General features: G+C 41.2%; 1 protein-coding gene across 1 annotated transcript in view; it reads right to left on the reverse strand.

The window, feature by feature from the left end:
• Positions 1–24,441, reverse strand: part of snd1 (staphylococcal nuclease and tudor domain containing 1) — a 136,457-nt gene that overhangs the window by 28,840 nt on the left and 83,176 nt on the right. Inside the window, exon 17 of the mRNA XM_056747557.1 lies at positions 16,560–16,748. Coding sequence (XP_056603535.1) covers positions 16,560–16,748 — 189 coding nt within the window. The remainder of the gene's footprint in view (positions 1–16,559; positions 16,749–24,441) is intronic.

The following is a 24,441-nucleotide window of genomic DNA, read 5'->3' on the forward strand; positions in this document are numbered from 1 at the left end:
TTATTGTATTGTTGACCAATAGTTATCCACAAGACCGCCACCATAGGAAGATGGTACTAATACGGTCTCTAACGAAAAGGCTACAGACTTCCGAAGATGCTTAACCGTGACTCCTCCCACCCACTTCAAATCCAAACACACCTGTGGTAAAAATTGCACATGAACGCCCTCCGATGTCGCTACCCACTGGGAAATTGGGAAATCATTTTGATACCAGAGTTCCCGAGATTTGCAGGCCTTACACAATCAACATTTCGGATAGAAGGATGACAGATATGATTTATTCGTTTTTCCAGCTTCATTGCCTTGTCTTGTCAATAAATGATTACATATTTACATATATGAATATCCATTTGAAGCATATTGTATGTTTTATACACTGCGAAATAGCATGTCTTTCACCAATATGGAAGAATAGTCAGCAAGCCGACTAGTAAAACTATACTGTAAGATGTACGGTTGAAAACTATTACCATATTACATTTTCCCAAGACACACGCAAGCATGAATCTGGCGTTCTCCATTCTTTCCGACAACAAAGCACCTGAACGGAACCAGCTGGGAATTGTGACATCAGAAGTGGGAATTACCAAATTTCAGATAGCAGAGGAGGCAGCATCAATCCAACTGAATGCCCAATAAAGCCGTTGTTATAAACATTACGAAACAAATGAGTCCACTTCCACAGAAACACAATACATATATACATATCCGAGCAGCAATTACCAGAATAGACCGTTTCAAGTCCAAACTGTTTTGCTGCTGTTGATTTGCATATTATTGTTCCGATTTTGAATGAATATTTCCACTCGCTGGCTCAATTAGCAAAATTTTTATGTCCTTAACCGTAACGTCCTTCACCCTCAGATTTTCAGAAAAGATGAGTTTAAACAACTCTTGGGCATATAGTATACAAACCATGCATGCTCAAAAGCCAGTTCTTATAGATGTTCTGCATTTAAGTGCAATGACCCATCAACACAAGAGCCTCATGTCTAAATAAATATTTAGGTAGGTAAGACCTTGAGGGATTCCCTCAGTCACGTGCACCCTTCGCTCAGATGAAAAACAATCCATGTGCGAAAATCCACGAATACCGACACTACTAAGCTTTGCTTCCGTGATTGACATCTTACAACTAGAACCTCAGACCCCTGTAGACATCCACAATGAAAAAGAACAGGAGATCCATTCACATCTTCAGTTTTTGCTTCAGAAAGTTGTTGATTTCCACTCTTGTTAAGATGCCACATGTACAGATTTCCACCCTGAGTGGCATTTAGTGTGTTAAGATCAAGTTTGATAACTTCAAAGTGTCTGCGCAATAATCCACACATCAGTACGACATGAGACCCACCAGTGACAGCTCGCATGTTACCGCGCCATGCATTTTTCAAATAAATGCATGCGTACGTAATGTGGAAAACACATTTCATGCTAACATGACTGTAAAGCGCCATTACACCAGACAGCAGAAAAACACTCTCGCCCGTCACTGTCACACTCTTTCTCTGGTACAAATGTGCTCAAACACGCGGGTCCGAGCAGGACGAGAGGGCAGACAAACCATCAATCACACATTTCACAGTCCACATCAATCTGCTCAGGGACTCTGACAAACACATCAACTAAGTGACCTACCCTGTCAGCATCCGCTTAACCTGCAAGCACTGAGTTAGTGCAATAAACTCGCAGTCATCACACGCAGCCGTACGGTCATCCAAAAACATTACCATAAGTACACACGCTGGACGAATCTGGGTTTTTTGACCCGATGCATTTGGGACGTCACGGGACGCGATGGGGATGAGTGGTAGGCTAGGGGACAGTTGGACTTTGCATCGTAGATGTGGTTACTTGCCGAATAAATTTATGCATTAAAAGCGTCCAGGTGGCGCGACACTTTAGGAGTCAACAGCTGCGAGTTGTCAGTGTGCAGAAGGCTTCTCGTCAGCCTCATATCACTGATAGCAGCTGTTGGGATGCAGTGGCGGCTGTGCGGCTTATACCCCGGCTTACACCACTAACTGTGTCACCCTCCTGTCAACCGACGCTGACATGAACGGTAGCAAAATGGTAAGAAACCAAAACTGGCCTATTCCACCTCATGTTGGTGTACTTAAACGCAACTCAAGAAAGTGTTTAGCACTGTCTTTATGGTAAGACTGCGGAAACCATGGCAACACGGAAAGCCCAGGCTGGTTTAACGGGGTCTGGCAGGCATGTCTCGGCTCCCCACCCGCACAGATGACGGCCCCAAGGAAACACTGCGGCATATGGGGCCTTACACAACACAAATCCTTTCTGCTCCCATGTTGAATTTACACGCAGCTAATAAGGGAAGGATGCAAAAAGACACATATTTCTTATAACGTGAGCAGATTTAATAAGACTTAAATCATGATATTCACATGTGTGTATATCACTCATTCTAATGCAGTTGGTCATTATTCAAGCCCGTTTTCTTCAGTATGAGGAAAAACCGAATGCACTGAAGAAGTTAAGATGTTCCACACCATTCAAAACAGACCTCCTGATTTTTGCCTTGAGTTGATCAAAATAAAAGCCCTTCAAATCAGCATTCAAGTATTGAAGACTGGAAGCGGAGCTATTTAAAGAGGCTTATTTCCAGCTCCCTGCCTACCTGCTGTCTGCCCACACTTCACTGCATGAAACAAGCAACATATGTTTTAATCAGACTCCGTCATTACATAGGACCTCCAGGAAGGACCTCAAATTCAGGTAAGATGGACTTGACAAAAAAAAGTAAATTATCGTTATGTTTAAACTAAATTAAAAAAAAATATAGTTACATTCATTGCACAGCTTTTTTTAATGAGTACAAAGGAGCATTTAAAAGCAAACCAGTCAACTTTATTTGATATAACAAGGTGGGTTGTCATGGCTGCAGAGCATTTATCTCTTGCAACGCAGCCCCTTAGTTTTCTCGGATCGAATATTCCATCTCTCTTGGCCTTGCTCATCAACTCGCTCGCATGTGACACAAACATGGCCGTTTGGCTGTTGAATACTGGGATTGTGAAGGGGAATGGGAGTGAAATCGGACTGGCATGGACGACGGGGGGGACACTTACATCCTGAAGGAGGCCTGGAAGCCCACTAAAACCAGTCAAAGCAAACACACATATATGCGCTTTCTGATTTAACATGGCTGGCTACACGCACATGGCAGAGAAGAGAGAGAGATAGAGAGAAGGAAGTTGCATTCTGAGAATGGGAAGCACATGAGAAAGATGAGAATAAAAAGAAGTCCAAGTACGTGTTAAGAAAAAAACAGAGCGACTGAAATAGCTCAATAACTCTAGATTTAAACATGCATTAAAGTCATATTTAAACACATGCAGTGGGTATGCACATGAAGTCACTTTCCCACTTGAACATGCCAAAACACGCTCCCTTGAGTGGCAAAATAGCTGCTTACAATATCAGGAAACGCAATTCCACGCAACATATCAGTATCCAAGGACACCTGATTCATTTGTACGTCGTAAGGATCAACGTCGAGTCCAACTATTATAAATTTCAGCAAAAAGGATGTCCTGCAAACTTCCTTAAACTCAACTTCTTGGTCTCAACTACAGTTTATTACGCAAATATTGAAGGGAACCCCTGCCATAAATGACTCGCCCTCAAGTAGTTTAACATCCCTAGGACCTCTGTAGCTTTCCCACTTCTCCATGGAGGGTAACGTAACCAAACTTTAAAGCGTGTGCTCCCTTTAAAGTCTTCACTTGCTATTTCTAGTCTATTTGTAGTGATTTTATTACCTCACTTTAATAAGTGCCATAAAGTAATTTTTTACTGCAAAATCCACTTGCAGTAAAATTGTAAAACTGCAGATCACAAACTTAACATAAACATAACGTCATTGTCCGATTCTAATATAGTTATAATAAGTAATCTTTAATTCTAGGTATGAACAGGCCTTTCGACATTTGGATCTGCATGATTCGCGCTGACTGTGATTTACTGAACACCGTACGTTGTCAGGTGAATGTGACTGGATAATTTGATTCCGATTCAGTCCGATCGATTTTTGATTGAGTTTCCCGTGTGAGCGCGCAGTACGTTCCCGGCCACGGGCTGCCATGTTTAATAGAATCTCGGAAGCTGACATGCAGTGAGCCACTTCTCCTAACTCTCAGTCCCAACACACACTGACAGCCCATGAGAAACGGCTCGCTTGCTTTCCAGCTGAAGAAATGACTCTTTCTGTCAACGAGCCTATGGCTTTTTGTAACCGCATCCTAAAACTATAGTCCGGCACGGTCAGATTTATGTTTGGATGTTAAAACCTGTGTGTCCACAGGGGTCGAAGGGGTTGTCGAGAGAGACTGATGGCCAGGGACCATGCAGGAGAGGTCTGTGTGATTGATGCTTGGGGGTTTTAACGTAACGGCCCGTACAACTCTTGAGGCAATGGGTTGTCAAAGATGGAACAGAAACATACACATGAAGGCATCCGAGCGAACGAGAGCGCATACAAATAATACATTTGCCATACTTGCCCTAATTCAATGACGGATAACATGGGAGCCTTAAGGGAATCGCATGAAATTCATATAAGATGACAACAAATGGATAAAACTCACCATTTTGTTAAAACATTGTTCCAAGTTAAGCTTTATCCACAGCATCCCTAACATGTTTTTAAATAACACTGAGAAACTGTTAGCATCCGAGTTCAACACGTTTATATTAATGCACCTGCAATGAAAGTCAATGGGGTAAGAAATTACATGGGTTTTTTGGTTTTGTTTTGCATTTATATTAACTCTTCTGTACAAAAATGTGCTGTAAAGTGTCCAAATAGTACTTTTAGTACTATTACAATAGTGGCACTGCTATTCTATAAATATGATAATTTGGTTTATTATAGGTGTTTTTCATGCAATTTATGGACAGTAGCTCAAAGACTAAATATAAATTTTAAATTAATATAACACGCACTCATGTTACCAAATATAATCGGTATATTTTGTGCATATACTGTAAAAGCAAGTGTGCAATTTAGCATTTTGCCAACTGCAACTCTTTAAAGGAGGAACGTGGAGATTTTACATTTACATTTATTCATCAGGCGTTTTATCCAAAGCAACTTACAAATAGGGTGGAGTGGGCAGATATCACTGCAGAGCAAACAGGGGTAAGGTACCTTGCTCAAGCGCACTTCAGCCATTTCCTGGTGGCACTGAGAATCGAACCAGCGACCTTCTGAGCACCTTTTAGCGGCATCTAGCTGTGAGGTTGCGAATTGCAACCAACGGCTCACTCCACCACTCCTCCTACCTTTCGAAGCACTATGGCAGCTCTCACATGATGAAGATTTCGTCGCTTTGTCGCTTCTTTGCTGAAGGAGACAATTTATTTACGAAACATGCTCCGTTTGTCCGTTTAGGCCTACTGTAGAAACAACATGGCAATTCAATCTAAGGGCAACTGCGGTGAATGTAGAAAGAAATAGCTCATTCTTAGGTAATAAAACACGCTTCATTACGTAAGGTCTTTATACACCTCTGAAGACAAATTTCAAAGTATATTATACTGCATTTCTGTCCATAGATCCTCCAAGACATGACACACTAGAGCTTTGTGAGTGCATTGCTACAAACAAACTTGAAAAAAATGATCAAGTAAATCCGTGGCTCGCTACCGATTCCTACAGAAAATAAGAGTTCAACTAGTATCGTACCCAGGACACGTTAGCATCTTCAACAAACTCTGTTCTCTTCACTACTCGAGCCATTAGAAAACGCAGAGAGAGACGATTGCGGTTGAATCCCCCAGACGCAAACAAAATCTCCTCTTACAACACAGCCCACTCACAACACATTTGCAGGCGTTTTGCTCGCAAACAAAGCACACCAAATAAATCAACAATCTGAGTGAATAGAAGAGAAGCATCACACAGAGAAAAGAAACCCAAAAAGAAAAGGGCTGGTGAGAAAGTGAGCGAATGCATTTAGGAGAGGAATTGGCAGCAGATCTAAGAATAGCCTCTCTCTCTCGTTGCACTGAAGTTTTTTTCTGGAGCAGGTAATAAAGAAAATTGATGAGCCGTTAGCTGTAGCGTTAGCTAGAATCCCCGACCTTAGATGTGCCGGCTTAAACCCGTCTACTGTGCTGGTTCTCTCTATGTAGTGGTTGTGTGTAGCAGACGGGGAAAGAACCACAATAACCTGAGAATGAGTGAGAGAAATGTTGGAGAAAGAGAGAGGGAGACACTACTGTTCTGCTCTGAAAGCTTGTGGTCTTATCTTGGCATATAATGATACGTTTTCAGGCCCCGGAGGGTTCGGATTCATTTCAGGACAATGTTTTTGGAGAAACACAATAGCGTTCGATCGAACTCAACAAAACTCAACTACTTTTTATCTCTATTTTAGTCCTAATTGATTTGAAATTATTAAATCACAACCGCCTCAATAAAACTGCTGTTACGCTGCTGGAGTCAAGTAATGGAGCGGTTCGAATGACGCGGCGATCCTTACATAAAAAGACAGTAGCAACTCCGCCAGCCAGAAACAAACATTTAGCATTTATGAGGCCAACAAGAAAGGGCGTCCCGTCGTCAAAAAACATCAAAGACGCAGTGAGGAGCGTCTGCGCTCCGCAAATGTTACACTGTGCGTGAGGGAAGGGCCACTCTTTTTAATTACTGTCAGGCGATTAGAGAGGACACCTGAAGCGACAGCAGAGTGGAGGGAACTAAACGGTTTGGCGTGGAGAGTTTGTACTCCCGAAAAGGAGCAAATGTCAGTAGGCTAGAGGGAAATGCCATGGTTGTGTGTATATGTCTAACTCCACTCGCAGGGAGTGGAAATGCAGTGAAGAATGTACACACCCACACACACACAGAAGGGAGTGGATTTCAAAGCAAGTGACTTCGATCTAAACAGAACTGGATTTAAAGGACGAGTACACAGTTTAGCATTCTGCTTTTCATCTAGTTCCAAAACCATTGCAGCCAGGGATATGGGTATAATGTTCTGAAGAGTTCAAAGTCTCTAGGTGTGAAAATGAAGGCGACCAAATCTATTTCATAATGTCATAAGCTTAAGCACAGCGATCCTTAAAATATGAAGACAGAGAAAGATATTTGGAAGAATGCTGGTAAACAAACTGTTCTTGGCCACCATAGAAGGAAAAATGACAATGGCAGTCAAAAGTTCCCCAGAACTGTTTGCTTTCCTACATTCTTCAAAATATCTTCTATGTTCAACCGAACAAAGAAATCTATAAAGCCACTATGAAGGTCAACGGTGGCCAAGAACTGTTTGGTCGCAGGCATTCTTCCAAAATATATTTCTCCGTGTTCATCAGAACAAAGAAATTTGTACAGATTTGGAACAACTTGTGGGTGAGTAAATGAAGACGGAAGTTTCATTTTTGGGCCAAGTATCCCTTTAAAAAACATAACTGTAAATGAGGCAATATAGCGACTATAAATCACAATACAACCAAAAGCTTGAAATATTTAGAAAAATACACAAGAAAAATGATTTTGTGTATTACAGCATGTACACACAGTCCTACATGGAACACAAAATTGAAAAGCAAACAAGATTTTTCTCATTTTAAAGGTGGATATAAAATAGTGCATTTTGATTCCATGTTGCTTTAAAACTCAATCAAATCTCATCTTTTGACTTCCACGGCCTTTGAGAGAGTGATTTTATCACTGCACGCAGACTGCCTTGTATACTCCAAAAGACTTGCAACATTGCTTGACCAAGAGCGAGAAACGCAGCCGCCACCAACTCATGCAGAAAAATGGCTGCTCATGGTCTGTGCCCTCCCTGGAGGAGGAAACGTCACCATGCACCACTGCAGGGCAACTGTCCTTCAACCTTTCTTGCATTAAGAGGGTGTGTACGCATGTGAGAGAGACCGACGATATATGGAGCCTGTTGTGAACAATCATTCGTTTTCTCTGCCTGCGTATTCAAGCATGTGTTCAACCGCAGTAATGCAATTCACAATGTCATATCTAATTAAAGTCAAAACACGCACACAAAAACACACACTCATCTGCTTCTCCATAAGAACAGGACTAGTGATGCAATCTGTTAGACTTCAGCTTTTGTCCTGCAAAATGACTCAAACATCATCTAAGTCTTCAATCATCTGTCTGATGCATTTGTTGATTTTTCTGTCTAGTATTTGAGCAGACAAAATGTCTTAAATCTCTATCCAAATCGGACAGGTTCAAAGAAAATCATCCAGGAGCGGGGAATGATGCCGTAATCGACAGGAGGGTGGCTACGGAGAGGCCAAGGACACTTGATGTCACCGTGACATAACGTCTGTTTGCACAATGACGCATATGTGTGCGTATATACCTGCAAGTGAGAAACTGCATCGTGAGCTAGATGTCTTCCTGGATGCATGCAATGACTGAATGATGGATAGATGTGCGTCTGCACAATCTGCGTATATACCCTCGCCCGTCTTTTGTTTCAAGCTGGGAATGACACTAAGTGTCAAAAGTCCTTAGGTTTGTAAGTACGAGTTAATATGCGTGCTTTAATTTGTGTGTGTGTGAGAGAGCATGAGAGAACGTTATAACATTTATGAAAGGTACTGTATTTGCGGGTCAGTGTACCTCCATTCTCATCTTTGTTCAGGAAAATGTAAGTGTTTCATTGCATATCTTCAAATGCAAAAGGTTTGTGTGAAGATCTGGTGTAGAGGTTTGGTAAGAGGATAGAAAATATCAGCTCAGTAAAAAGTAGTCAAAATCCTCCCTATGATAGAAAAGTAAATGTATGTAAATGGTCTGCTGAGGTGGTTTACGAACAGAAAAGGAAGACTGCTGAAACCGCATCCCAAGATACGCTAGAAAATGTGTAAACCCACACAAAAGCTCTGCACTTATCCGTGCATGTGTATGTGTGTTATAAAAAGTCCAGGCTTGCCTTCAGGGCTGTTAAGAATTGCTTTGGTGTAGTGTTCGAGTGTCTTAAGAGTAGATGACCCAAGCCCGTATCTATGCAGAAATGGACATCTTACATAATCCATGAGATGCATGGAAAAACCCTTCTCAGCTTTTACCTTTTGTGTGACAAGAACGATTATCTTTTTCTGCCTTCTACTGAGGTAAGCGAGAGCATGCACTTCATGTCTACACACACATACTTCTTAAAGAGTCTAACACCAAGCAAAAAAATCTGTGTTGCTGAATATACATTGACATACAGGTGCATTTCCCATGTGGCATTGCTCTTCCATAGCACACGGTCCCCATGGAATATACCTCCATATTTCCTATATGATTCTTTTCACAACCACAACGACAAATGAGAAAATATAGCTGCAAGCAGCAATTACGGGGTCAAGCCTGATAACGTCTAAAAGGAAAATACATGACCTTTTTGAACCATATCACGTTTCATAGAGATTTCGTGCAAATCTGACACATTTTGTACGATTTGTTTAAAAAGGTATATTTTCTATATAATTCAATACTGTGGTAGGAAGTATGAGGGAATATGACAACTCTGATATCAAACAACTATAATATAACTCAAAATATATGTATATCCCTTGACTACTACGGGACGCAGGGCTATAACTTTACAAGTCCTCTCAGAGTTTGATGAACCTAGCTAAGTTTCGTATTGATACGTTATTGCGTTCGTAAAATACAGCATTTTATGACAACATTCAAAAAAGACATCATATAGTGTATTAGAATCAGCATGATCCAGGGGTTCAGATGATAAATAGATTTGTTTTCTAGGATGTAAGGTTCAAGAGTTATAGGCAAAATCGTATGTGGAAGTTTGGCCTGTTGGTGGCGCTGTGGAGTTTGGGTTAGACCCATGGTAATGGTTCAGACTGTCCACTATGTCTATGCCAAATTTCGCAACTTTCCTATGTACGGTTCTGTGGGCTGCTGTAGACTTCCATGGCAGAAGAAGTGTAAAAAAAATCTCAGTTTCTAACATTTTTTAAATATCATCCTTTGAGTTTAAGGGAACAAATAAAGTTATACAGGTTTGTTACAACTTTAGGTCGAGTCATTCACAGAATTTTCTTTTTTGGGTAAAAAACCCCATCTCATGGATCATCGATGGGGCAGGTCAAATGATGCTGCAGCAAACTCCGACCTTCCACCGTTTTCATATACAACACTCAAGACTGAGATTAAATCAACAGATTCATTAAACTATACTGTTTGGAACAAATACTTAAGCGAAAACAAAGACATATGGTCTGGCACAGATAGCGTTATTGCTAATGTATAAGAAACCAGTGCTAAGTGTCACGACAACGCTAATTAGTTCCCTTTGTAAAAGTGAGAGAAGAATTAATTACTTTTTGTGGGGTTTGTTGACACAGAGATACCCAATTTGCTTCCCTGCCAGCCGAGAACACTCGGCCGCGTAAACACTCAATTAAACTTTTGTTGCGCATTGGAAAGTGTTCTGAAGATCTTTATTAGCGCATTTGCAGAGAGCACAGTCAAGAGTAACAAGATCTGCCAAACTTTTAAGCACAACAAAACTTCAAATTACTTCAAAAATTTGTGTGTGGGTTTGAAAACAAGAAACAACTCCATAAAGCAGCATGGGGGAGGTGTGCTCGAGAACCGAGCGGAATGCCGACAGAGGTTCCTGGATGGATTGCGCTCATCTCCAACGCATAGGTGACCTCAAGAAACCCTCAGTGCTGCTCATAATCACAGCCTGTGCCCGGGGAAGCACTCTCATTCCCACGTAGCAGGGAAGACTGCGGCCGCTCATGAATTCGAGATGAGAAATAGGAACCACAGAGGTTCCACAAGCGAGCAAAGAGCTTTTTCTTGTTTGTTGGAGATTCACTCTTGCGAGGCGTTTTGTTCAGATTTGGCATGGGGAGCACTTGAGAAAACTTCGCCACGGAGGAAGCCGACAGGCAGAGAAGGAAGACTTAATGTGATGAATTGTTAAAAACGTACACATCATTATGATACGATAACCTCACGCTCAGTTTAACAGGGAATTACTTATGGAGCAACAAATGAGATGCAATTCTCACTGGCTTCCTGAAATCTGTGAATGAGCCAACGTGTACAAAATGTTTAAATATCATGCGTAAACATCTTCAGAAAATGCAATGCAATACATCTTTAAAGGCCTCCATAACATGCAAAATCGAACCAAAATCCTAACTTTTATTAATCCAAGAGTCCCTGTTTTAACACAGACATGTTTGAGTCAATGTCATTACATCAGAGAAATGCCATGTTTGTTGTCTCACTCTAGCTGGCCAAGTCGCTGTTGTGGTGGAGCAGGCCTTAGCGCGAGCCTCTGGGGAGAGTTGCTGTGTCTAATTGGATAACTCTTACTGTGATTCACCACAGTGCTCTGGTTGTTTCTGTCTGACACAGCCTGCCCTCCATTTGTTAAATTAGAAGCCTACGATGACAGCAGTGAGAGGAGTGAGGAGCAGAATGGAAATACATATATAATCGAGCGCATCCCTTTTAGTGCCATTTCTGCACGGCACCTAATGGAATTTACAACTGCCCAGAGCGCAGAGATGGAAAAAGACAAAGAAAGACGTCACTCCATTGCGCTGTTTCTGAAAACCTAGTGAGCAACAGAAGCGGCAATTTAAGGTATTATAATGGTAGAGGTGGGCAACATACATTTACACCTTTAGCAGATGCGTTTGATCAGTTTGTGTTTTGTGGTGACTAAACCCACATCTTTTGCATGACTCTTGCAATTTGTCTAAAACAAATGAAATATTCAGCGACATTATATCCACCACAGAGAGCAATACCATGGACTTCAATCATCAAAACCGACGAAAGGGGAACTTGATTATTACTCTCTGTACAAATGTATTCTTTTACACAATATTTGTATGTGCTTTTTAATTTGATGAACAGCTTCCCTTGAGCATCGTATCTATTGAGACATGGATCGAGATAAGACGCCGTCATGCCGACCGTTTTTTTTTTAATAAGTGCCTGATGAGTTTAAAGACTGTAGACAGACTATGAAGGCAGTGTACTGGCTCCCTTAACTTGTTATAAGAGACAGCGGCAAGAAAAGGGGGGAGAGAAAACACATCAGTCCTTCCAAACATGACACATTCAGCTGTCCGAGAAAAAAAAAATGTTTGATTTGAATTTGGTAACGCGAACAGAACACCTGAAAACTCCAGAATAGCATTTACTTTCACTCATCGAGCGCACCGATAACCTTATCTGTGGCATGTACGTAATTATCTTGTCGTGCTTAATAATATTGCCATGGCAACAGCCACTGCTTCACTCGAGTCTGGATCAAAAAAAAAAAACACAGCGTGATATAAAAAGCGTCAAAACTTCATTTAGACCACTTAACTGCTAATAAAAGAGAAATGGCGATAAATTCGTCGGATCACTTTCGAATTTCGGGAGTAAATCTCTTGCATCGGAGGAAATTAAAAGAGAGACCTTTAATTAAAATGCATGGTGCAGCGTGAAGAAAATATAGTATTAATAAATGCTCCGTGATCTAATCTCAATCTCAAATATTAAGGTCGTAAGTAAAAATGGGCTTTGGCGAGTAAGTTTTCTCAAACTGACTTGACTGCTAGCTTCACTAAGAACGGCAGTGTGAGACAAAGCCGTGTTAATTAAACATGTTTTAAAATAAAAATTAATAAAAATTCACGTACTAAAGAAAACCTTTTGTCGGAAGGTATATGATGAAAGATTCATGTGGTAAAAATCCTCACTTTTAGCCCCCGAAAAATAATATAAAGCAGAAAATCCCAATGTTTTTAACACAGGTTGGTGGAAGTAATTCGACTCTGAATGTATGGCATCTTCAACATCCCCGAGCATCTTTTGATCACCTGTGGTGCGGATAGCTGCAGAGAGCATGGATTTGGCCCAACAAAACAAGAGTGCAACTAAAACATTCTTTAGATCAGCCTTCTCAATTAATTCTCTTTAGCCAAAGCACAGGAAATATATTCTGCGGAACCGTCCAGACGGACCGAGACGACATGTGGTGGCGAGCGGCATTCACCCACCGTACGAATTTATCGAGCTTAAATGTCACAAGCAGACGGCTGCCCTTCATAACCCCTGCGGAATCCTGTCACGAGTGTTGTAAAGCACACGAGAGCCCGGAGAGGCTATTAGAGCTGAAATCAACCCCCTGGTGATGGAATTATGCCCCAATAATGCCAGCAAAGGCAAGAACAAGCAGAAACAAACGAGTGACTGTTGGAGGAAAAGACAAGCTCTGTAATGTTCTGAACAATGATGTTTATTATAACCAAAGGGAGGATCGCAATCGGTCGGCCCATTCCAAGATCCGGCACGGGCTAACAAACACTGAACTCCAAACCAATGTGAGATTAGGCCAGATTATTAGCCCTCATCTCAAACAGAAAGCCAACTTCTCTTCATATTTGCCTTCTCATAATTAGCGTGTTGTAATTACAAGAAGCCTCTTTTAATAGCTTCTGTGGTGAGATGCGAGAACAGGGGTTGGCTCAGTGCACGTTGGGATGTAAACCGCTCTCTAATCAGCAGCCATAACCCTGTTTCCAGGCAACCAGAAGTGTTTCAACATCTCCTTGCAGCAACTGTTTACATATTAGAGCAGCGTTGGCACCGACTGCACATGATGTTGAGAGGAACTTATAAATGGATTCCCTCAATCTACTGGGAAACGGTGTTCAAATAAAAATGTGTGATGAAAGCGTGCAGGGGATCGCAGGACCTGAGGGCATTTCTCAGTTTGCTTGTCTTTCATTGCCCTATCTTCTCAGGAAACAGAAATAAATAAATCATCCGTTCCTGTTTCCCGCAACACGACACAAATGTAAGACTCTTTGTTTTGAGTCAAGTAGATTTATTAAGATGTCTTCCTTCATTATAAATAAAATACTTTTGGGGGTGCAATCCAAACCTCTGACATTTTTAGCTTGTCAGCAGGGGAGCGTGATCCACTTTTGCATTTAAAGCAATGAGATTGATGTGCAACTGTCCAAACTTTGTTCTCTTCTTTACATGATGTCCAGAAATGGATAAACCTAAAAGACAATGCTTGATAAACTCCGACAACATATTGGTTTGCGAGAACATATTTTTTACTGGTTTAAACTCATCTTGGACATCTTTCGTGAATTGAGTGCCACAAACCTTAAAATCTTCAGAAATACTGTTTGTTGAGGCCAGGCTCCCTGTAAAATCGAATTTTCTTCCCTGTCTGACTCATAAAAATTTGCAGTAGAAGCCAGCCAATCAGATAACTGCAAACTATCTATGGCTGGACTGTTGGTGTGCCGTCTGGGACTGACACTCATCCAGACACATCTAACAAAAATAGTGTATCAAAAAGTAATGTGATCCCAAAGTTGATGTTACGTTAAAAATGTTAAACCTAGCAACCGCCAAATCCTCAAGTTAAAATCACCTGTTCTCCTTTGTGCTGAATCAATTTCACAGCCACTGGACCACTATTCTAGACTAAAGGACCTTTTTTCATTCCTTTCAGTATAAAGCAAGACGCTTTAAGAAAAAAGGCAAACTTTTAATAAAACCTGACGGACACCTCTGAGAACATTTCATTACGGAGGCTATCTTAAGACACTTTAAACATCTACCACATCCCTGTCTACCGGCACAAGATGCAAAAACCATCAACACCTGGCTGCGTTGAATGTGAAGGCCATCAAGACAAAGAAGCACTGGCCTTAGCTTTCCATTTGGACGTCCCCTGGTCCTGAAGGGTTAATTATATCCATTATACAGCGTGGTCTAGAAAACATCCCAACATTTAAAGCCTCCGAGTGGACAGAACAATGCAGCTGTCTGGCTCACGGGTCGTGTTGTTCCTCTTCAAAGAGATTCACATCAGGGTGGGCTCACGCTGGCAGCCCCCTCCGAACAGCCCAGGGGCCGAATTAGAAGAATAGGGCACGACAAACCAAACTTGTCGTCTCTGATTTACTGCCAGCATCGAGTCAATCTGACCCACTGGGAAAGCGACAGGACAGGAAGTAAGGGTCAAACTGAGCTTTCCTGAAAGTGTCACTCCAGAACATGCCACACTTTGTTTACAGCGAGGTGACACTGTGACAGAAAGGTGTGGGAGTGAGTGTGTGCCTGGGTGCATCTTCAAGGCAGTGTAAACAAGAAAGATTGAGTTTTTAATCCAGGCGTGTGTTCAGTCGGGCGGGAAGATCTATGGATGCACATTTCAGGTTGATAGCTACAATTTGGCTCACAGATGCACATACTCCTTTGCAGAATATACAAGATTCAACTCAAGATTCCTCCACCACTATAACAAATCTATCTCTAACATCTTATTATACTCCCTAATGTTTACCTTATATCTCAATTTCTAAAAATCCTAAACACCTTACACAACATGCAAGAGGTGTGTAAACCTATGGATGCGACCTGATTTTAAAAGAGTTGCGTCAATGGAATCGCTCTGCAACATTCTGCAGAGGCCAGAGACTGAGATAGTAAGAGAAGAAAGAAAATGATAGATTCGACAGGGAGGACAGAACACGCTCCTCGCCACCTTGAGCAGTACATCATATCGCTTTCAGCACGGGACCGTTATCACTTTCTCGCCAAATGACCGATAGAGGACAGAAGAAACAGCTGGCAGGACTTAGTTTGTCCACCAGGGCCATTGCTTTCTAAGGGCTGTTTCGGCCATAATGAAAATGAAGAAAAAGATTAAGATCAGGACGAAGAGGGCTTCATCAATCAAAGCTCTATAGAGGCAACAAAACTGATGGTGCCAGAGATGGAACCCTGTGGCACCCCCTGAGCAACAGACCAATTCCTGTGCCTTTCATGCAGCTCCCACTGTTTTTGGAAGTCCAGTGGCCATTTGTTCTGGCTGAACTAATGCAACATGACAACAGATTTGTGTATTCTCTTTGTTCACACACACGCTGCATGACAGGTTCTGGCCTAAGCTCCAGGAGCACAAGGCACGCTAGGCAGAAAGGACATGATATTTATTACAGTAGTGGAGTTGAAAATATCTGGAATGATAAATGATAAATCTGGCTCCCAGTCAGATGCATTCAAGTGAAGTTGGATTTGAACTTGCGATTGTGTGGGACTGCGAATGAAAGACTCCGTTCCAAAACCTGGTGAGATGCCATACCATCTACATTGGCAGGCATGTTTCCAACACGGCACTTTAACTTACAGAAATTACTAATAGAAATTATATATTTCTATGTGTGTTTATTTGCAATTTAGTTACGCCATTAAAACGGCGACATTTGCTGACGGACGCAATGCTGCGTTGTCACGGGAACATGATTACATCGCCCCCTGCCAAGTGCATCTCAAACAACAAAATCATGGCACGCACATGCCCGTTTAACTCCAAAGTCTAAACTCCAAGGGCACTGCCCTTCGAAGGGAGTAGGTTATTGGAATGATTACTTCATTTGGAATTTTCCCTGTGATGGTTCGCTAAGAATACGCGTACCGTTACACCCTTATTAGGAGGGCATCTCGCTTGATTTTGGAATATGTGCAAGAGACGCTGTATTACAAAACCTACCTTCTCTTTTCGCTCTCTGGCGGGTTCCTCCGCAGAAAGAAGTGTTTTGTAATAGGAGCTTCGCTCTGCTGTAAAGTGGACCTTGGACAGGGCATTCTCCACAAGAGCGACTGACAGATTCATGCCTTCGATGTGAAGCCACCCAATGAAATTCCCAGCCTTGTCCATGCTCTCAACTTCAACTTCCACCTGTGAGCAAAAGAGAAAAGACAAAAGAGTGAGTTAATGTATCTTGGATTATCATATATTCCATTACAAGCCATTGTGGCAGAAGAAAGCGTTGCCTTTGTCTCAGACGGATCACTGGAGGAGACTGAGCAATCAATTGATCATCCAGACGGCTTGTTCTTTATTCAACTTTGCATGCCCTTGCCCATCTTGCACACACACAAACATGCATACAGTAACATCACTGATGGGCACATCTTTCCTCACAATTAATGGGAGGCTGAGATTCAGCCCGGCGCTAACTTTAGCCTGACATTCTCAATTAAAGCAGTGACACCAGGGAACAAGCACCACTAATATATTACATTTGTCTCCGAGCACTGAGGCTGTTCATTGGCCAGTGATCAAAGAAGGCAGACAAGGACAAAAAGAATACATTTTAAAGAGAGACAGGTAGCTTAATAGGGCTGGACTATTTAGCAAAAAAGTAGTACTTGTCATCCATAAAATAATATTCTACTTCATTATTATAGAATTATCATTTCTAAACGTTTTTATATTCTCTACGAACAAGACAAAGGCACATTTTCCCTTGGTCAAATAAAAAGAGCATTAAAAGCATCACAGTATTAATGAATTTTATATCAAAAGCAAAATCATTACGAACACATTTGTGATCCTGGAAGACAAAACCAGTCTTAAGGGTCAATTTTTCGAAATTTACATTTTTACATCATCTGAAAGCTGGAGAAATAAGCTTTCTATTGATATATGGTTTATTAGGATAGGACACGATCTGGCGCAACAACAACTGTTTACAAAGCTGGTCCTAAGGGTGCAAAAAAGCAAAATATTGCGGGTAATCGCCTTTGAAGTTGTTAATGTGAGGATCCGATTAACCATCCAGGCACATTTACATTAGGAAATATATAAATTATCTTTATGGAACATGATCTTTACTTAATAACCTAATGATTTTCTGCATTTAAAAAATCTGTAATTTTTACCCATACCTTGTATTTTTGGTGATTACTAAAAATGTTCCCTTGCTACTCAAGACTGGTTTTGTTGTCCAGGGTCACATTTATAACAAACATCTGATATGCACAGCTTGGATGCTTAAAGGCAAAGTTCACCCAAAAATAAAAATTGATTGTATGACTTTGTGTAGAGAAGAATGGTAACCGAACAACAGCGGTACCCATTGATTGAATTGGTTTTATGTCTGCACAGATTTCTATGTGTACCGCCGTTGTTCTGTACCCAACGTTCTTCAAAATATCTTCTTTATTGTTCTAAAGAGGAAAATAAGTCATACTGGTTTGAAATGACAAGAGGGTGAGTAGATGATGACAGCATTTGAATTTTTGGGTGAATTCTCTCTTTAATACACCCAAGTTTAAAGTATTTTCTCTAATTCAAGCAAAACCTACCTTCCTGTTTAATATTATGATTAAATGAATAGTAAAAGCTCACACGACCACATCCACTGGTCTAAACATTATACACCACAAACAAAACACCATCCACATTATACGAGCATGTGTTGAGTGGGTTTATGGGAAATAGGCAGGTGTTGTGAAAAGACACTCCAAAAGTCAAACGATTAAGAGTGCGGTTGTTCAGGCACAAAGTCCCCTGGGAAATCTGTTGGGAATTACTTCGGAGGCAGAGGCTGCATACGCAGGGAGAGTAAAAGCTTTTTAATGAGGGCATAATCGGCACTTTGATTAAACACGAAAATGACAACCAAGCTCACATTATGAGGGACAAACAACGACCCTCCCACGCCGGGTCCCGCTTAGTGGCGAATCAACGCTCTACACGGAAAGGTAATGGGTCTGGTCAGGTTCACGCTCCGAACGTTCGGTAATCTGGGTTGGCCGTAGCCATGGGGCAAAATGTATTAGGTCTCTCACAGCCGGTTTTACACACCCCATGTACTTTATTGCTGGAACACAAAGCTCTCAGTTAAACTAAAGTGTTTTAGTTATCCTTTGTTTGCGTGCAGTTGATGTTAAAATAAATGTTTACATTTCCCAAAGAAAATATGGCACTGTGATGCTAAACGCTTAACATTTGATTTAATATGATTCTAGTCCTTGAAACAGAATATAAACTGGCTTCTCAGCTATCCTTTCTTCACATTTAAGCCACTAAAAGTTTTGGGGATTCTGTTTTGGTTGGAAACAAGATGAGAGAGCCCCAGATATGTATCGGAGACCAGTCTGCCTTATGCGAGCCTCCTCCATTATGTAAGCTTGTCTTTAGAGGAGTGCCGTTTCCTCCCGAGTCTCAATGTCAGATGACGGAGTTTCAGACACTTTTTGGCACCACACGATCCGGAACAGTCATCAACTCTCTTTATACCACCTATCGAACAACATCAGCTGTATTCGTAAACTTCTGCGCTTCACGTAATGAATTATTAGACTACCCGTTAAAGTAAATGGTTTATTGTGAGAGAGAAAAGACTAGAGAGAGAGAATTAGAGAGAAAAGCATATGGTCTTAATCTTGAAAATAGATTTAAAACGTCACGCTTATCCAAATACAAGGTCACACAATACGGTCTTCCTGCAATTCGGAGAAAACGCCAAACATCTCGCCTAAGCTCTAAAAACACAATTTACAGGTACATGAATTTAATCCGAATCGCCCCAAAGCCGAAGATTAATATCGTGGTATGTATTATTTTCTGGCACAATATCACGATTCCTACACAAGACACACACACAAAAACCACACGGATAAACAAAAGGAAATATGCCAACGTGATTAACTTTCCACACATCATGCAAGACATATGGCAGGGGAATATTCAAACTCCTATACTGACAATCCGTGCGACACATAACCAGATTTCAATTTAGTCCATTAAGTAAACGCTCACTTATGCACACTTAGCAAGAACAGCGATGTTAGTTAAGAAGAAAACATCTGGAAAGAGCTGAATGCTTGGTGTTGCATTAGCCCTGGAGACCTACATTCGTAGTTTATTTACAACCAACGAACAAGCAATTTGTTGCTTCTTGTCACAATCACGCCACCAACCGTGAGCTACCGGGCCTTACATAGGCTTTGAGAAAGCAAACATGGGGAAATTTTACTAGGCAGGTGGACAGCAGACGAACAGCTATCTACTAAAAATATGTGATTTAGTGTGAAGTTGTGAAAAATTGTCCTTTTCCAGTAAAGCCACACACAATCCCGACACAGAGCCCTGGAGTGATACTAGGCGTGTGACAGACTGTAGGTGGATATATGGGCAATTCATGGTTGTGCATTTTAGATACGGCCTGCCCACATTGATCAACACCGAACCATATTACCACAGCAAGACATAAAGCAGCGGCATCACAATGCATTTTTAAAACAGTGCTCTATTAGTTCAAGTAAACAGTTGAAACCGACAGTCCTGGACTCCCACACTATACTTTCATCCCACACGTCCCACACAAAAATACACCGGCACGGTAAAGGCTCAGATAGCCAGCCCAGATGGTTCCCAGTAGAGGTTTCCAGAGCCACTATGGCTCCCTGTGGATGGAGCGTTTGAGCCAACATGGCTCCCGCTGGATCACAAATGGCTTCTGTAAGTGTGAAAAATGCCGCACAGAGGAGAAACATTAAAGCAGAATGAGATTGATTTCCAGGGTGGCTCACTTTTAGAGGGAAATTGGGCCCTGCACACTTCACATGGGTTGCGGTGATTTTATTTTCAAGAGCTGATGGTCATTAAGTTCCACAAGGGAATCTATTAGGCCCGTTTTACATTCAAGTGGATTTCATACTTGGGCATAATCTGGATTTGTCTTTATCTGGATTGCATATAGACTTCATATGCCAGTCCAAAGATTTACATTTACGCATTTGGCAGACGCTTTTATCCAAAGCGACTTAAATTGCATTGTATTATACATTTGTTTCTGACTATGTGCAATGCTCTGGGATGGAACCCATGACCTTGGCATTGCTCACTGAGCCATAGGAAAGCTGCATTTCAAGCATTTCCAATGAATATCCTATTGCCACCTACATACTGTATTTTGCAAATAACAATCCCTACATTATCCTTGCCGTTATTTTCAAGGTTTCAACCCGCTTAACCTTGCCTTAGAGTACTGCTTCAGATGATATACATTCCCCTGCAGTCAACACACTTCTGGAGTAATATACACACTCGCAGGACTCGTGCCTTCTCGTTTTTAATCACCGGACAACCCTTCACAGACATTAAATCTTATTTTATGGCACAGACCAATTACTGGGGGCGTCTCTAGCTACCTAACTCAAAGCCCATCATGAGCGAGGATAACCTGCCGCGACGGTGCCACCATAGCTCGCCCTGTCTCTCCGTTGCAAGATGGTCCCGGTGTTCGTTTCTTATCGCTGTGCATATGTAAAGATATTTTAGACAGACAAATTTATACACACGAATATCTGTGTGGGTTAGCATACTCCCATTTTCATTTCCAATATAAATAATGATATGCCATGAAGTGCTTTTGTATTAAATTTGAGGGGGACAAAGTGAATCAGGGCTTTCGTTCACATCAAAGATGACAACTATAACGGCTTAAAACTTCATGTTTCAATTACATTGTTTCAGTACCAGTTAACTTGTGTGTGGTCTTGTGTCCTATGGCTAGTTTTATTAATACATTTCTCATATATGCATGTGTGCACGTCAAGAGATGGTCGATAAGGGCCAACGTTCCCAAGTGTGCATTAAGCCAGCGCACACAGTACAAACTCCAGGGGTAAAAGAGGAGAATGTAGAAAATGTTTGTGACTGTGTGTATTGATTGGGCTTTAGGACACATCCATCAATGCTGCAGTCATGCCCGTCTGAACGGAATCTCTCAAACATGGGACCATTATGAGCACGGCAAACATATGCCAGGGCGGTCCATCACAAACACGCATGACAACACACAGACCATGCTCGATCAAATAAAGCAATAAGAGGCTGTGCATTACAGTGATTTGACCATGTGATGCGCAGCCGACCAAAATCAGTCCAATTTATTAATACAACCGAAATAATACATTAAACTAACAGCAAGCTGTTTTTGACTGCCAAGCATTTAAAGAAATTGTGAGGTCGCAGGTGAGAGCTTTTAGTTTGAAACATTGCTTATCCAATCAGAACTGTTTAAGAGTCAAAACGGTTTAATGACCACCCACTGCCGCTTTCAACATAGCTGATGCAAACTTTTGACTTAACTCGAGCGAAAATTAAAATGATATCTATGCCTCACTCCTTTTATCCTCATTATCTAAATTATGGATCACTTGAAAGGGCTAAAGACGACGTCTCGCATCCCGCGAAAACGGCTGCAATCAAGACGGACGTAATATTTTCAACAGTCGAGACTAGAATCAATGAGTTTTGGTCCTTAGAGACAAACGTGAGGGAAATAATAAATACATCTGAAAATGAATGCAGAACCCCACACGAGTAACTAGTGCAGTGTGTGCGTGTATGTACGGCATGTGTTTATGATGGCTTCTCTGGTAAAGAAGGAAATTGCTTCAACGACGGCAATATCGACCAAAGTTCCAGCTGTGAGTCATAGTGGTTGCATTGGTGCTTGTATTTGATAGCACCACTGCTGTTAGAAATGTGTGTTTGTTCATTTCAGCTCAATTTCATTTCTGTTTTCCAATGTTGAAGCAGAACCTACAGTAGATTTAGTTTTAAACAAATATTATACAAAATATAGCCAACTAAAGGCAACTTTGTTATCAAGGTACAGTACAAGGGAATTAAATTACAGCTCACACAAAGCAAATGTAGACAAAGTATCTCTTAAACAAACTACTGGTATAACACAACCAAACATGATCACATGCAGGTTATGGCTGTAAACTTGAAAAAAAAAACACACTGCGTTAAGTGAGGCACTCCAAAAGGAGTTCAGAGTTTTCACTTAACCTCGCGTAACCATAGCAACCGCGTCAAATGGTGGCACCATGTGGTGCCATCTGTGAGGTAAACGTAAAACAGGAAAAAGAGTGGGCCAGAACAGGAAGCAGATCCAACAGATGGTCCTCGTGGTCAAGTCGGCGACTTAAGTGCATAAGAAGTTTGGAAACATTGCGTTTGATAGCACCTGCACTCTCTCACATATACACGGACATGTTTAATTAGCCATCTAAACGAGAATTTAGACTTTTATACATTAATAAAATGTTAAATTCTATATAACCCAATTAGAAAAACATCCCTTGGGTCAATCATTATTAAAAGCACCTCCTTTAAATGCCCTCTAAACTATAACCAAGCACACGCTTCTGTTATTTCCGTTTAGGCAACAAAATACACAACACACAAACTCTGGTACGACAATCAAAGCCAGTAGAGGTTTCAGGGTGAATCCATAAAATGGATCAGTTCTCACAAACTCCCTCCAAAAAAATGTGATGGATCGATCCACTAATGGTGCCGATCTATTCTGCATGCAAATATAGAGTTAATGGGGCTTTTAATCAAAAGAAAACACACTCATAAAACAGAGTCATACTACAGTATGAAAGATCAAGCGAGGAAGAGGGTTTCGTCTTTAAACACCGCTTAAATCAATAGCTGGAGCAAACGCCGGCGTGTGCCGCGGCACCATTGATTAAAGGAGAGAGGCAGCTCTGTTGAACCCCTCTCAAAAGACAGCAGAATTACACATGTGAGATAGCGCCCTATAGGCACTTCCGTCCATCACGCAGGCATGAAGGTGCCAGTAAAAGGTTTCATTTTTACTGCAGTCACGCAACTACCAGCGGGCTGAGGTTCAAGAGGAAGTAACGTCGTAATACCGTGTATTTGTGGGCGTATGTGTAAAAGTCTAACGTTCATGGATTTAGTGCTGACCCAAAAGGTCCACCGCTGCACTAAATAAAGGCAGGCGAGCTCTTTAATGGGACAGTCAATGAAGTGAGAGCAGCGCGAGGAACGCTCCCATACAAAGGAAAAACACACAAGTTAATAAATGTCCAGGAAAGGTCAAGGGTCAGATTTACTTGAGCGGTTGAAAGCGTGTACGCCTGTAAATGATAATAAAATGAACAAAAGCGCTACATGCTACTGTAACACAGAAAAAAAGTCTAAAGTGCATGTTTTTGAGGCAGGCGTGTATAACCCCTTGGGATGCAGCAAACGCATTTACAGTTTGTCCTCTGTAGAGGACAACAGTGCCGGGGTATTTTAAAGAAAACATTCCGAGTCACATATGTCCTCAAGACACATGAATAAAAAAACTGATATTTCGCCCATTTTAACATGTATTTTAACATTGTAATACATCAATTTGGAAAAAATTGGTTCAATGCTGCCCAAAAATACCTTCCTCTTTCAGTTTTTTTACACTACATAAATGTTTGAACAGAATACAAAGAAACAAAACATTTATGATTGACTCAAACTGATAAAACTGCAAATATATTTGAAGATTTAATTATACATGTAAGGTTTCGAAAAATAAAATAAAATATGAAACTGGAGGTGCTTCTGGACCAGAGTTTACATCTTCCGAAGTGGTCTATGAATGAAGGATCATGTTCAAGACCGGTTAATTTGTAGATACATTTTCTTTTGACAATTTTGCAAAACATAAACAGCACTGATCCAAAAGCACTTCCTGTTTCTGATATTTACTTTTTATGATTTTTAAATAATACAGATATGCACAAAAACATTAATGAACAGACATAAAAAC

This window comes from Triplophysa dalaica, chromosome 5 (assembly GCF_015846415.1).
Source record: "Triplophysa dalaica isolate WHDGS20190420 chromosome 5, ASM1584641v1, whole genome shotgun sequence".
Classification (NCBI taxonomy): Eukaryota; Metazoa; Chordata; class Actinopteri; order Cypriniformes; family Nemacheilidae; genus Triplophysa; species Triplophysa dalaica.